This window comes from Theobroma cacao, chromosome 6 (assembly GCF_053813885.1).
Source record: "Theobroma cacao isolate CCN51 chromosome 6, ASM5381388v1, whole genome shotgun sequence".
Lineage (NCBI taxonomy): Eukaryota > Viridiplantae > Streptophyta > Magnoliopsida > Malvales > Malvaceae > Theobroma > Theobroma cacao.
The window spans coordinates 990,784-1,004,530 of record NC_142644.1 but is presented as its reverse complement, the minus strand read 5'-3'; the positions used below and the strand labels follow the sequence as shown (position 1 = coordinate 1,004,530).

The following is a 13,747-nucleotide window of genomic DNA, read 5'->3' as shown; positions in this document are numbered from 1 at the left end:
TTTTTGATTTTTTGGTTATGGATTGTGGTTGTTTTTGGTTGCTAGAAAGCTTAGGATGTTTTTGATGCTGTGTTTTTGGGTTGATAGAAATTCTTAGGAATTTGTTTGGTTTTTGGATTTTTTTCTCGGGTTTGAATGCTGGGTTTTTTGTAGATTTTTTTTAGCTGCTTGAGGATTTTTGATTGTCGATCACTTCCCCCCCCCCCGGGTTGCTACAGTGCCCCCTCCCCTTTATACTCGGTTTTTGGCCTCTAGAGGGGGCATGCTCCCACTACTCTGCCAGACGTGAATTTTTCACGTCTGGCAGGGTGAGGGTGGCTCCTGGCAGGATGCGTCCACATCCTGCCAGTCGTACCTTTTTTTTATTTTTTATTTTTTTTGTCAGTTTCATTTTTTGTTTATGATTTTTTTTTAAATAATAAAACTTTATTATAATTTTTATAGTGTCTACAAGCATCAAACCAGTGTTCGGTCTGCTTCAAAACGAGATTGGGTTTGGTCTCATTTTGCAGGTGAGTAAGAGAAATACACAAGCAATTAAATGTTGGTATTTGAGAACTGACCACCCCTGTTAAACTTTAATTTTATAAATAACGATACTAGCCTTTCCAACGGATAGTAGTACATATATTTTGACCCGTCGACAATACTTATGTTGTTCAATCTGATGCTATCCTAATAAATATAAACCATTTTCCTAAGTTTTTTGATAATTCAGGCAATTGACCTGAAACGAGATGTTACCTTCTTAGAAGTTTTCAGCCGTACTCATAAGCGCTCAAGGGGTCATGGTGATTTTATTGATAACAAGTCCAAGTTTACAAGTGTAAGTAAAAATTCATTAATTTTGACTATTTCTTCTAAGTTGGTGTTCTGCTTCAATATTAATCATTAATGATGGTTTTTATGTAAGAAATGTATAATTCTGTACTATCGCAGAAGTATGGCGATGAGTCATCTTTTCAGCCAGAATTCGATCCACATGCTTGGACTGAAGCAATTGGAGGGAAGAAGACTACACGCACTCACGTGTATGGGTTTGGCACTCGTGTCCCTGTGACAGCTTTACTAACTGGAACACAATCCAATGTAGCAACATTTGAGTCTACGTGTGGCCTTATCAACTCAAACTTTAACAGTCCCGCAAATGCATTGGAAAAAAAAGTGAAAAATCTTGCACAAAACTTGAATAAGATACGTGAGGAAATACGTGAAGAAATGAGAAATGTGATGGCGGAAGGCATGAGTGAATTTATGGCACATATGGAAACCATGTTCATGAGTAATGCGCATTCAACCCTTGGCGATGCGAGACCTTCAAGACTTGACAAGTAAGAAAAAAAATTCCCTCACATGATGTATAATTTTCAGTGCAAACACTTAGATGCTTTTTAAGGATGTTATGTTTAATATTCATATGTATCAAACTATTTTATATATTGTGTGTTAAGGATAATTTCTAATTAGATGTTAGGACTTGAATCTCAATTTTGTAATGTGTTTTTCTTTTATATATTTTACAGTTGAATGCAGAATTAAATTTAGTATTGGAAACAAAAATGGTAATTTTTTCTAAAAGTTTATTATAAAAATAATAGGTCAAAATATTTCCAACGAAAAATTCCATTGGTAATATTTTTCCAACAGAAAATTCCGTTGGAAATGCCAACCGATTTTTTCGTTGGAAATAGGCTTTCCAACGGAATTTTTTTCCAACGGATTTCTAAAAACAAGGGGGCAAAATTTCAAAACTTCAACGGATTTCCAACGAAATTTCTATTGAAAATTTCCAACGGATTTCCAACGAAAAGTATTACCCACAAGGCTTGTACTAACGGAATTTTCAACAGACTTTTCCGTTGAAAATCCGTTAGAAATAAACATTTCCAAAGGAAAAAGACCTATTTCCAATGAAAATTTCCGTTGGAAATAGCCAAAATTTTTGTAGTGAAACAATAAGCAAATAAATAACAAAAGGATACATTATGATACTTGAAAACCCTAAACTGAATTGGGGGATTACAAACCAAACCTACCCCTTCGAATAGGAACTTTGAACATGCAACTTGAAACCACACCTTATCGATTCAACTCAACAACATAGATTATTCAGTTTAAAAAAGCAATATCAACGGCTTATTAAGCGGTCGATACGCAATAGAAGGCACCTTTATTTTATACACGTACCTTTAAATGAGTGTTCTACAATATTTCTATATAAAATATAAAACTTATTAGATTTAAATTGATCAAAGTTGCTAAATTAATAAATGGTCAAAGTACTCTATAGATCCCTATATTATAGATTTTTCATGAATTTAGTCCATTTATCCAAAATTGGTTAATTTAGTTCCTATTCTTTGAGATTTATAAATTCAAGTTCCTTTGCCTAACTCATTGCAAATTGACTATTAGTGGTGCTAATGTGGTACTGAAATGTCAAATAATATTGATGTGACATTAACGTGTCAAAATAAAAAAAAATTGATTACGTTACTTTCCTTTTTCTTCTTTTTTTTTATCCAAAGCTATGTCATTTAAGCATACCGTTTACGACACATTTAGTTTTTTTCTGCATTTTTCTTCCTTCCTTCTCTATCTAGCTCTCTTCTTTTTCTACCTTACCCTTCTCTCTCTAGATTTCAAATTTTGACCATTGGCCACAAGTCATTAGCGATTGGAAAATCTAATAAAAAATACCAAAAAAATCAATGGGCACGTTTGCTACATTTAGCATTGAACCTATATTATATAATAAAAACCAAAAAGCTGGCATAAGTCTTGAGGTGATAATTGGCTGAGTTGGTTCCTTTCAAGTTTATGTCATTTTGGAATTTATAGGATCATGAACAAATAAAAAACCTACAGTACTTTCATATTTATTATGAGAACATACTAATTTATAACTTAGTTCTTTGGCAGAATAGTAACTCCTTTAACAACAAGTCCTCCCTTCCAAAATAATTTATCATATTCGTGACAGTAAATATCTAATTCTCCAACAATTTCGGATGAAGTTGTAAATTCTCCGATATGGATTTCTGTCCATACTCCTATCGGCTTGGTCATCAAAATTTCCTTGTGTTCAACCTTGTACCCATTGGGAAGAGTGAATCCAAAGGTCACTGGAATACCCCATCCATATGCTTTATCTGTCAACTTAAACACAAACACAACTCCATACAAAGTTTTTGCTGAAAGCTTTTTTACATTGATACTCACATGCATTTCTAGCCAACACACATCTAGAAGTTCGGCAACATCAATCAACACATCACTGCAAAATCAAAAGCTTGTGGATTAGGAAGGTTGTCGAGCTAGAACTATGAAGTAAGGATTCTAAATGGATAATAAATCTACGCTAACCTATTTCTTTCTCTTTGGTATGACCAACGCCAATAGCGATGGTCTTCTGCCCAAGTGATTGAAAAATCTCTTGCAAACAACATGAAGCAGTATTTGTGTAACTTTTTATCCACCCAATACTTCTGCAACAACAATGACATCCATAAAATCTTGAAACTTTTCTTCCATTCAACTATTTGTAATATAAAATTCATTTTCGCATAAAAGATGAGATCTTTGAAATGAACATATAAAGGACTTAACTACCTCTCTATTTTGGTTTAAGTAAACTTCAGCATGGGGCTCGGAAAGCAACTTATCCATGGAGGACTTATCAATAGGTGAGTTTACATCTTGAATGTTGGAAAATTCATGGACATTTCGATCTGCAAATTCAAATTCCTACAACATGAAAACACAACCCTGTGAACATTAGCACCAAGTCAAGGACATCAGCGGTGGAAAGAAACAAGTTTCAGTTTTACAAGTTTATGATTTTAGATCTAGGAAAATCAAGATAGATTATGAAAAAATTATCCTAATTAAGGGAAAGAATGTGAGAATAATAAATTTTTTTGATATTTTTTATTAGATTTTCCTACCAATAGTGACCTACAATCAAAATTTAGATTTGGACGTCGGAATCTAGAGAGAAAAGGGCAAGGAAGAGAGAGAAGAAAGCTAGAGAGAAGGAAAGAAGGAAAATGAAAATAAAAACTAAAGGTGCTTTCAATAGTAGGCTTAAAACAATATAGATTTGAACAAATGAGAGAAGAAAAAAATGCCACGTGGGCAATTTTTTTTTTATCTGACATGTTTAGTGTCATGTCAACACTACTAATGGTTAATTTGGACGGAGTTAAATAAAAGAACTCAAATTGCATAAAATCTCACATTATAAGGACTAAATTAATCAGTTTTGGGTAGATAGACTAAATTGATAAAATATCTATAGTATAGGGACCCATGAGGTGCTTTGACCAGTAATAAAATCCAATCAATCAAAAAGGTGGTGGATAGGATCATGTGATGTGTATGTGTAATTTAGATTCTTATTTTCCTTCAAAAAATTCAATATTGTGGTATAGAAAAATTCTACAAAGAAAATGATAGTTATAAACTTACAGGAAGAAGCACGCACTCGATGTGAGCAACAAATAATCCAGCACACTCTTCACAATGATAGCAATGATTTTTTGAGTTCCTTTCTTCTTCGCAAATGTCGCAATAGTATTCTCCAGAATCATCTTCCACAAAATGATTTTTAAGAGTCAAATGATGCATGTGACATTTGGATTTAACTGAACATGGTATGGGAACACATTTTAAGTGCAAATTCATATTGCACTCCACGCAATAATAGAAAGGTTCCTTACCAATGTAACTTTTGCATTTGTTACATAAATGGTAGGATTTCTCATAATCTGGTCCAAAATAATAAAGATTATGCATGTGAGACTTAATTTTTAAGGCCAACTTCAGGGAATTAGCACAATGAAGATGAAGGTGGAAATCACACTGCCGACAACTATAACCGATTCTTTCAATGATTTTAAATCTACAGGCAGAACAATTTTCCCAATCGCCGATTTGTGGATAAAGGGGGTGTAATGGATGAAAGGTGAGTTGCATCTCCCGCATAAGTGCAAGACAAGATTCATGAATTTTGACATTGAAGCAGTCACGACATGTATAACCAGGACCCAAGATTGGTAGCTTGCAAGCATCGCATGCCAAAGCCAAATCTTTGAGATCAGGTCTATGGTTGAAGAAGTCTAGCTTATGATTTTGATTGAAAGGGCACACCTTGGAAACTTTCTCCATCTCTTTAAGCTTTTGCCTCTCATTTTTAGGTAGGATTGGAGAGGTAGCACATTTCACATCAAGTTGGAAATCACATGGAAGGCACATGTAAGCAAACCCACCAGAATGATCCCTACATCCATGACATGTAAATTCAACTATATCCGTGAAGAGTTTGAGAGGATGCTGGTGATGAAGAGGGTGTGACACCTCATATGACAATGTAGTGCACATTTCATGTAAGTAGTATTTGCAATCTTCGCAAGCATAGTGTTGATCAAAAATTTCCTGACGACAAGCATTGCAAAGGAGATTTTCATTCTGTTCAATAGCCTCATTATAGCTCAAGAGATGTAGATGATCAAAATGTTCAATTTGCACCTGCACAACCACAGCGAGTGAAGAAAATTATTAATCTTCTTCCATTTTTAAGTGCATCCTTATTTTGTAACATTGTCATAATATTTTATTTACATTTTTGACTAAACAAACTCAATTTTTTTCACCTATGCTTTTTGAATTTATTTTATTGTCATCTATCCATCAATATACTATTAAATATAGAAGGGATTTTCCATCTATGCTTTATATTTATGTCCATGTGACTACATTCACATAATTGGACATATATGTGGAACTTACGCTGCTAGTTCCATCTATATTTTATTGACATGTTAATATACAGATGGAATTGTAACATATTCAAAATGGACAAATGAAAACGAAATATAACAATAGATCAGGATTAATAGTAAAATTTACTCTTTATTTTTGTTTAAAAAGTAAAAAAAAAAAGAAGAAAATTTAAGATAAAACTAGAATATGGAAGCAATAATTAAATAATCAAATATATACATTCATAAATAAACATGATACGCGTTTGTGTTTTTATTTTATTCAACATTCAATATTTTCACTAAAGCCGTCTCCAGATTAATTTTGAATACTACTATATAACTAGAGGTTTCTTACCTATATTATTTACATTTTTTAGTTTTTTTTCATTGAATTTTATTCAAAAACATAAATAGTGTTTATTACTAAAAAATCTTTATAATATATAAATCCAAGGAATTATAAAAGACCTAAAGTGATTTAAACTTCAAAAAAAATATTGGCAAGTGAAAATATCACAATAATATCAATACCGAAGACCCAATTCCATCACCTTCGACATTGAAGCTTCGCTATCCAACAAACTAGAAGTCGAACCTTGGTCAAGTTTCATATCTGCAAACTGGGGAAGTGAAAATATTAGCATCAAAATTTTTCTGAGGGGCACATGATATGTTACCTAGGATCAAATAATTAATAGTTTATCTAATGAAAAAAGTATTTAGTAAATTTCTTTAGAGAGAGAGAGAGAGTAAATGTCTTCTTACCTTTTTGAGTGCACATTCGATATGAGCAACAAATTTGCATTTCTTGCAACAATAAACACGATGCTTGGGTTTTCTTTCTTCTTCACATATATCACAGTAACATTCCTTAGAATCATCTTCTATAAATGAATCAATAAGCATGAGATCATGCCTATGATACTTGTGTGAAGTAAAATGTGGTATTGTGAGACATTTGAAATGGTAATTGAAATTACACTGAACACAACGATAAAAGGCACTTTCAATCCCTATAGCATCAAAACTAAAACCACATAGCCTGCATAGGTGGGTAGCTGTATTAGTTTTTATTCGAAAAAAAGTAAGATCATGCTCATGTAACTCAACCTTGAGACTGGGTCGTAATTTAGCACAATGAACATGAAGGTGGAATTCACATTTTCTACAACAATAGGCTTTTCTGAACTCCCATATTGGTAGGTTGCAAGCATTGCACAACCTATTATCAATGTAAATGTTGCGTAATGGAAGAGGGTGTGATGGATGAAATGGGTGTTTGAAGATTATGCTAGGCATGTGGATTAGGCAGGAATCGTGGAACCAGATATAAACACCTTCATCAAGACAACCATAGGACATTCCAGATAGATGCATCTCACACCAACTACATATATACTCATACTTTCTCACTCCCCTATAGTTAAAGAGGGTCAACGACTTGTTGAAACGACCAACTGTTTTGGGTGTCTCATCATTGAGTCTATTTATCGCATCATTGATTGAAAAAGCACACGGATACTCGAGGCTAAAATCACAATCTTTGCAATGGTATCTATGGCCTCGAGAAAGATTGAAACATTTAGCACATATGTAATCTATGTGATTTGACCATAAGAGACTAAGTTTGTGTTGGGAATGGAAAGGATGTGCACTTATCTGAGGAGGTAGCTGCCGATGAACGCAGGAATTATGTAACCAAAACTTGCATCTTTCACAACAATAGGCCAAACCATCCATTTTCTGATTGCATATATTACAAAGTTCCTTTGATTCACTGTAATCATCATAGAGCAAGTGGTGTTCATGAAGCAAGGGTTTGATATCCATCTCAAACAAAGAAAGAAAGAAATTTTGGTAGATGAAGAGAGAGAGATGACCAATAGCCTCTTGATGGGAAAAGGGTGTTTAAATATGAAAGCTAAACAAAGATTCCCTCAAGCCTTTGAAACAAACACAAGAAAATGGCATATGCTTCATGCCCTGTCAACATTGTTTTTTTTTTTTTCTCTCTATTTAAACAAGGAAAGAACATTATTCTCTTTGTCTTTGAAAACAAAAAATTTACTCATCATTAAGGATAAAATACTTCTTTTAATTGCTACATTTTCATTCCAAATGTGACTATCAAAGATGCCAATACCACAATTTTGAATCTAAAACTGTAGATATATAGAAAAGCATCAGGGACCTTATGCACTTTGGAAAATCACTTTTTTCAAAACCAAAAAAAAAAAAAATCAACCTTGCCCATTTATTGGTTTTTCAAAGGACCTTAATTGTACCAGTATAGATTTATTCTTTTAATTTTTATGTAAAATGATAGATATTAAGAAAGATAAAAAGAAGACATGATAGATATAACTTTGAAGTAGAATACCATTGGTGGCATAAATATACCCATTTCAATAAATTGTTCTCAATTGATTCCCACTTTAGTTTTGTTTACAAAAGAAGAAAAACACCAAGGACCTCAAGCATTTTAGAATCAAATCACTTTATAAATAATCAACCTTGCTCTACTTATTGATTTTTAAGAGGATAAAAGTTTTAAGTTTGGAATCCTTTTGTTTTTTACCTTTACTTTGAACTTAAGTTTCAATTTCTCTAAATCTGTAAAAAGGTATATGCTTCATCTAAGCCAGGTAGAAGCAGCATTGATATTCAATGTTCTAGGCGCACCATACTGAATGGATTCCCACTTTAGTTTAGCAAGTGAGGGTGTTTTGTTTACAAAAGAAGAAAAGCAACAAGGACCTCAAACATTTTGAAACCAAATCACTTTAAAGATACTCAACCTTGCTTTCCTTATTGGGTTTTAAAAAGATAAAAATTTTAAATTTGGAATCCCCTTTCTTCCCTTTTAAACAAAAATTTCAATTACTCTAATCATTAAGAAAGGTATATGTATCAAAAATGAAAAAATTGTTAAAAAGACTTGTGCTGCTACGTGGACTTGCTCAAACAAGCTCATTAATTGGCAACGCTTCAGAGTTCATAATATATATATATATATATATATATATGATTGAATGTCCTAAATAAGTCAATAAAAGTACAATCATTTCTTGCAATTTCTATCCATGCCCTATTTAGTCTTCCATCTTTTTTCTTATAAAGGAAAACTCATAAGGATTTGCTTCTTGGTTAGACAAGCTATGAAATAACATGAACAAATAACTATATAACTATAATTTATAAGTATTCTTTCCAGCAACAGTGGACAAATATATGGTCATTCAACTCAAAGGTATACTAGGGATAAATATACAGCTTCAAATGAAAAAGCACAGAATTTGTCGACAAAGAGCTTGTAAAGCAAAAATAATTTGAGGTAATACACTAATAAATTACATAGAAGATACAATCACATCCTCTACCAGAAAATTCGAGTATTTCTACAACAATGCAAGAGGTAATTCTGGGACATAACTTAGATATCAGGCTTCCAAATTATATACACATACACGTGCCCAAGAATTCCCATTGGAGCTCTTTATTATTAATATGTTTTGCTTATCTTTGATGAAAATCAACTGAAGGCTGTGTAAAAGTTTACGCTCAACAGCACCTGGAGAAAAAAAAAAAAGTTGTTGCCAAAAAATAAAAAAGTCATCATCTGTGAGATAACCAATGCACCACTTAACCCAAATAACATTGTACCTTCCAGCATCATGGATGAACTCCTGAAAAAGCAAAAGACAAAGAATTTACTTGGATGCAAAGTTTGTCTAATCATCTACGATTCATATCGCATAAAGCTACACATGCCCAATCTCGAGGCAGCATCTAAGAAATGAGACACTGGCTCATGTAGATCAACCTGGAGAATAGTAAGGGAAAGAGGGGTCAGAAAGCATAGCTATCACAAAGTTCTATGCAGCTTTATTAAGATCGTAGCTCCAACTAATATTATGACATTGATTCATATCATTCCATGAGAAAAACAGAAGGAGAGGAAAAAAGAAAGAGCCCATCATGTTCCACATAGAAATCAAACTAAAATAGAAATAACTATTAACATAGAAATCACCATGTTCACTGTATTGGAATTACATGTTAATAAGATTCTACTCCTCACTTCGTGCATGAATTTTTGAAAGGCACAGCCCAATTTAGCTTTCCACTCAAATACACAGAGAAATTCTTTAGGTAGTACAAATTATGCACTATGAATCATGTTATCAATTAATTGCAAAGATGGTACATGTCAGGAATATTGAAGATATACTAATAGAAAGAGAAAAATGACCTTACCTCATTAAATTATCTTATGAGCAAATTCTTGGTTATTCTTCCTATGCCAGAACCACAATTTACAGTATTTTAAATTACCATGGAAACTGAGCTCAAATTGTCAACTAGATTTATGATTGTCAATTAAAATTAAAAACATCAAGAAAAAATGAAATACCAAACAGATCAGTATTCCAGCAATACTCTAGGTATGCTTTAGAACCATTTGTAGATATCACTACTACTTGAATGGATGGACTTAGGAAGGGGCTAGTAATGCCTGTTTTGAGAAATATAGCGTGGTTTAATTTAGTATACTAAGCCCTAAGGTGTACCAGATTCATCTGCACTAAGCCCATCAAAAAAGTTTGTTTTAATTCCAGCAACATAAACCATTCAAAGGCATTGAAGGCACAACCATCTATTATCATATTTTATTTTATTTTGATTTGAGGAGAGTAATTTGAATTCAGCTCTTTTAACAGGGGATATATGCACTTATCATTGAAACAAGTACTTAAGTGCATCTATTGTCATGTTATTTATAATAAAACTTTTCGAAATCACTTAGTTATTTTCATATTCAAGCCAAATGACTACTGCATATTTACCTAAATATCTTCATATTAAAGCCAAACTCCAACTGCTTAGTTTGCTGAATAGACTCCCCTAAAATTCCCCTTTGAAAGATTTTAGTCAACTGTCTTAGTATAGTCAAAACAACTCACAAGTATTTAAACCAACTTCATATATAGCCAATTATAGATCCTCAAACTCATGATGAAGAATCAATCTCCTTGTGATAAAACATATTGAAGACATAGCTAACCTTTGCCTTTCTGAGGATAACAAGTGCCAGAATATTAGCAAGATAAAGCACACACAACCCTTAAGAGAGAGAGAGAGAGAGAGAGAACTCCTAGCAAGCTTTTTCCCAAATCTCAAAAAGAATATTACTTAAAGATGGTTTTGTTTTTTAAGTAAATAGCATGTAATAAACCCAATTCTCAATCGCATTAAGGCATTCTAAATCAAAGCAACACCTATAACGCTGACATTTTTCTGAGACTGCTTTCTGATGAAGAGATCATGCAAATAATTCAGAAACTACATATTTATGCAAATTTCCGTGCCTTTCTATCTTTATTTATTTAGTTTCTTCGATGGGGTGGGATTATGGGACATAAATATTTCATGGTTGTGTTCTCAAGTCATCTTGGTTTCCGGTTTCAGGCACTAATTGCTGATATTTAACTCGACATTTCATCCAATACACCATCCTATCTGCTGTCACCACTACGATTTTCCTTTAATTTATAGTAAATTAGGTTTTCCGCCAATGCTACATTCTAACAAAGTAGGATCCCATTAGGAACTTTGCGCTTCCACATTCAATGGCACATAATAACCTAAGCTTGATTCTAATGTAAAAAAAAAAAAAACATAAATCAAACTCCCTCAACAGCAGATAGGATTTTAATTTCCTATCTAGCTAGCCACTATGATTTTAAATTCCTAGTATTAATTAATTAGAAATTTTTAGGTCCATTGTATCTATTGGTCCCGAAATGAATAATTTTTTTTTTTTCAAAATTAGAGAATTTATGATATATTTGGTTGGGGAATGACTATTTCATTTCTCATCATCGCTGGAGACCAAACAAGCACTCCAATTATTTGCCTCCTCAAAGAAATGGTACATTCTCGAAGAAATTGATTGCTAGAATAATACCATTGGTGATGTCGAATTTGTTCACGGAGAGACAATGCATTTGTCGACTCCCTAGCAAAATTTGTTTGATTCATTCTGAAAATATCATATTTTTGTGTGTAAGTTTTCTTTGACCAACTACCAAGGTAGAAACCTACTAATCATTCATTTTGTGCAAATTGGACAATCAGTCTACAGTTGTTTACACCCTTTTTAGTGTTTTCTATTGTAGTTGGATGATAATGTTATGTTGTGCAAATAGATGTACACACCTATCCCAAATAAAAAATATATATAATAAAAATTAATAAAAAAATAAAAAAATTTAAAAGATAAAAAGAAAAAAATAAAAATAATTTGAAGAAATTTTGCGCGGTGCTTAGCCTCCCTCAAACCTTGGCCACCCTACCAACTCTTCTAATTATCACCAACTGCATGGGGCATTTAATGCCCCTTGAATAGCCAAATTTGGGGGACGAGGTCATCTCTGGCTGCCACCCCCTGATCTGCTTTTGCTCGGAGTCTTGTGAAATCATGCTCAAAAGAGCATGATTTCACTTTTGGATTGTCCAAAAATTTAGACAATCGAGTTCTATAAGAACGCTTGAAATTCATTGAAAGGGAGGCCGAATGGCAAAACCAAAAGAGGGGATTCAAAAAATAAAAAAAGAAAACAAAAAAAACTGAAGGGAAACAAAAATAAATTCGATTTTTCAAAACTAAAGAAACCAGTAACCAAAAAACCCTAGTTTCTATCAGTTATATACTCTAGCCACAATCAAAAACTAAATCAAGAAAAGCACAACCAATAAAGAAAAAGGCATAGAAAAATCAAAAGCCAATCTTTACAAAAAGAAAGATTTGGGAAATGGGTTTTATGGGGAAAGGATTGTGGGAGTAAAAGGGAGGCCTGGTAATGTAAGAGAGAAAAAGGGATTATTTACAAACTAAGTGATTGGAGGGGTTTTGTGATTGAGCTAGCGGTAAGGGAAGTTCTAGGGTTGGTGAGAAAAGGGAGAGTGAAGGGTGAGGAAGGGCTTTGGGCCTTGGGGTTTAGAGAGAAGATAGAGAGAGTGGCATTATAGAGAGAAGATGAAGAGGAAAAATGAGGGAAGAAGGAGAAAAGAAAGTTTTTATAACTAGGTTTGGGGTTCACTAAACGGGGTCATTTTGGGGAAAGGAAGGAAGAGCAAGTTTGGCTCTAAACGGTGTCACTTGAAGTGGTCATACGAGCACCAACACGGTGCGTTTTGAGCGCGGCATTGTGGACCTTGGGAAGCAAGTCTGGTGCAGCAAACTTGGGTCTTCTATGGGGTCTGTGAAATTGCGTCAATCTTAGCTCAGAAAGGTAAAACTTTTCCTTTTTATTTGCGGGCACGTTGTAGTTGGTTTTGGGTCTATCTCATTTTGTTTAGTTAAAATGTATTTTTGGTTTAATGTAATCATTCTAGGAAAATGTTATATATATAAAAAAATATTTATGTTTATTTTAGTGTTAGGAAATCAAAATAAATATAAAAAAAATTCAAAAAAGATTTCATACCTAAAGTCAAATTTAAATGAATAACTTGCATTATATTGGAATAAAATTATATAAAAAGATTAAATAAATTATTTTTTTCTATTTATAATAGATTCAAAATTTAAAATTTATTTGACTTAGTTTTTAACTTGAACTGAACTCAAATTAGCAAAATATGTTGATTTAGTTTTTTCTTTTAAAAAATGAAGAACAGAGATATGGAGTTAGCGATGATTATAAAAATAATTCTTCATTTTAACTAGCTTAATTTGGAATGACAAACCTCTCATTACACCCATTGAATTGAGCTACTCCACTTCTTCAATTATTTATTTATTTTATATGTTTTTATTTTGTTTAATATTTCATGTTATATTTTTTAGGTTGAAATTTTCTAGATTAAAGACTACATTGATGGCTGATAGAGTTAAATATAATTATAAATATTTGCATCATTTTATTTTGTATTTACAAATTTTTTGTAGATCCAAATTAATAATTTAAATTTAAATT

General features: G+C 32.7%; 1 protein-coding gene and 1 non-coding gene across 2 annotated transcripts; one reads left to right on the top strand and one right to left on the bottom strand.

Moving 5' to 3' along the window:
- Positions 1 to 2,872: 2,872 nt before the first annotated feature.
- On the bottom strand, positions 2,873 to 7,616 carry LOC18595137 (uncharacterized). The gene is made up of 6 exons (XM_018122669.2): positions 6,531 to 7,616; positions 6,317 to 6,385; positions 4,471 to 5,529; positions 3,613 to 3,747; positions 3,367 to 3,488; positions 2,873 to 3,277 (listed from the first exon to the last, which is right to left on the bottom strand). Exons 1-6 carry the CDS (start codon positions 7,593 to 7,595, stop codon positions 2,908 to 2,910), a joined length of 2,820 nt encoding a protein of 939 aa, XP_017978158.1. The 5' UTR covers positions 7,596 to 7,616; the 3' UTR covers positions 2,873 to 2,907.
- Positions 7,617 to 13,455: 5,839 nt separating this feature from the next.
- On the top strand, positions 13,456 to 13,546 carry LOC148761952 (small nucleolar RNA snoR8a). The gene has a single exon (XR_016027261.1). It is a non-coding gene; the product is annotated as a small nucleolar RNA snoR8a (small nucleolar RNA).
- Positions 13,547 to 13,747: the final 201 nt, after the last annotated feature.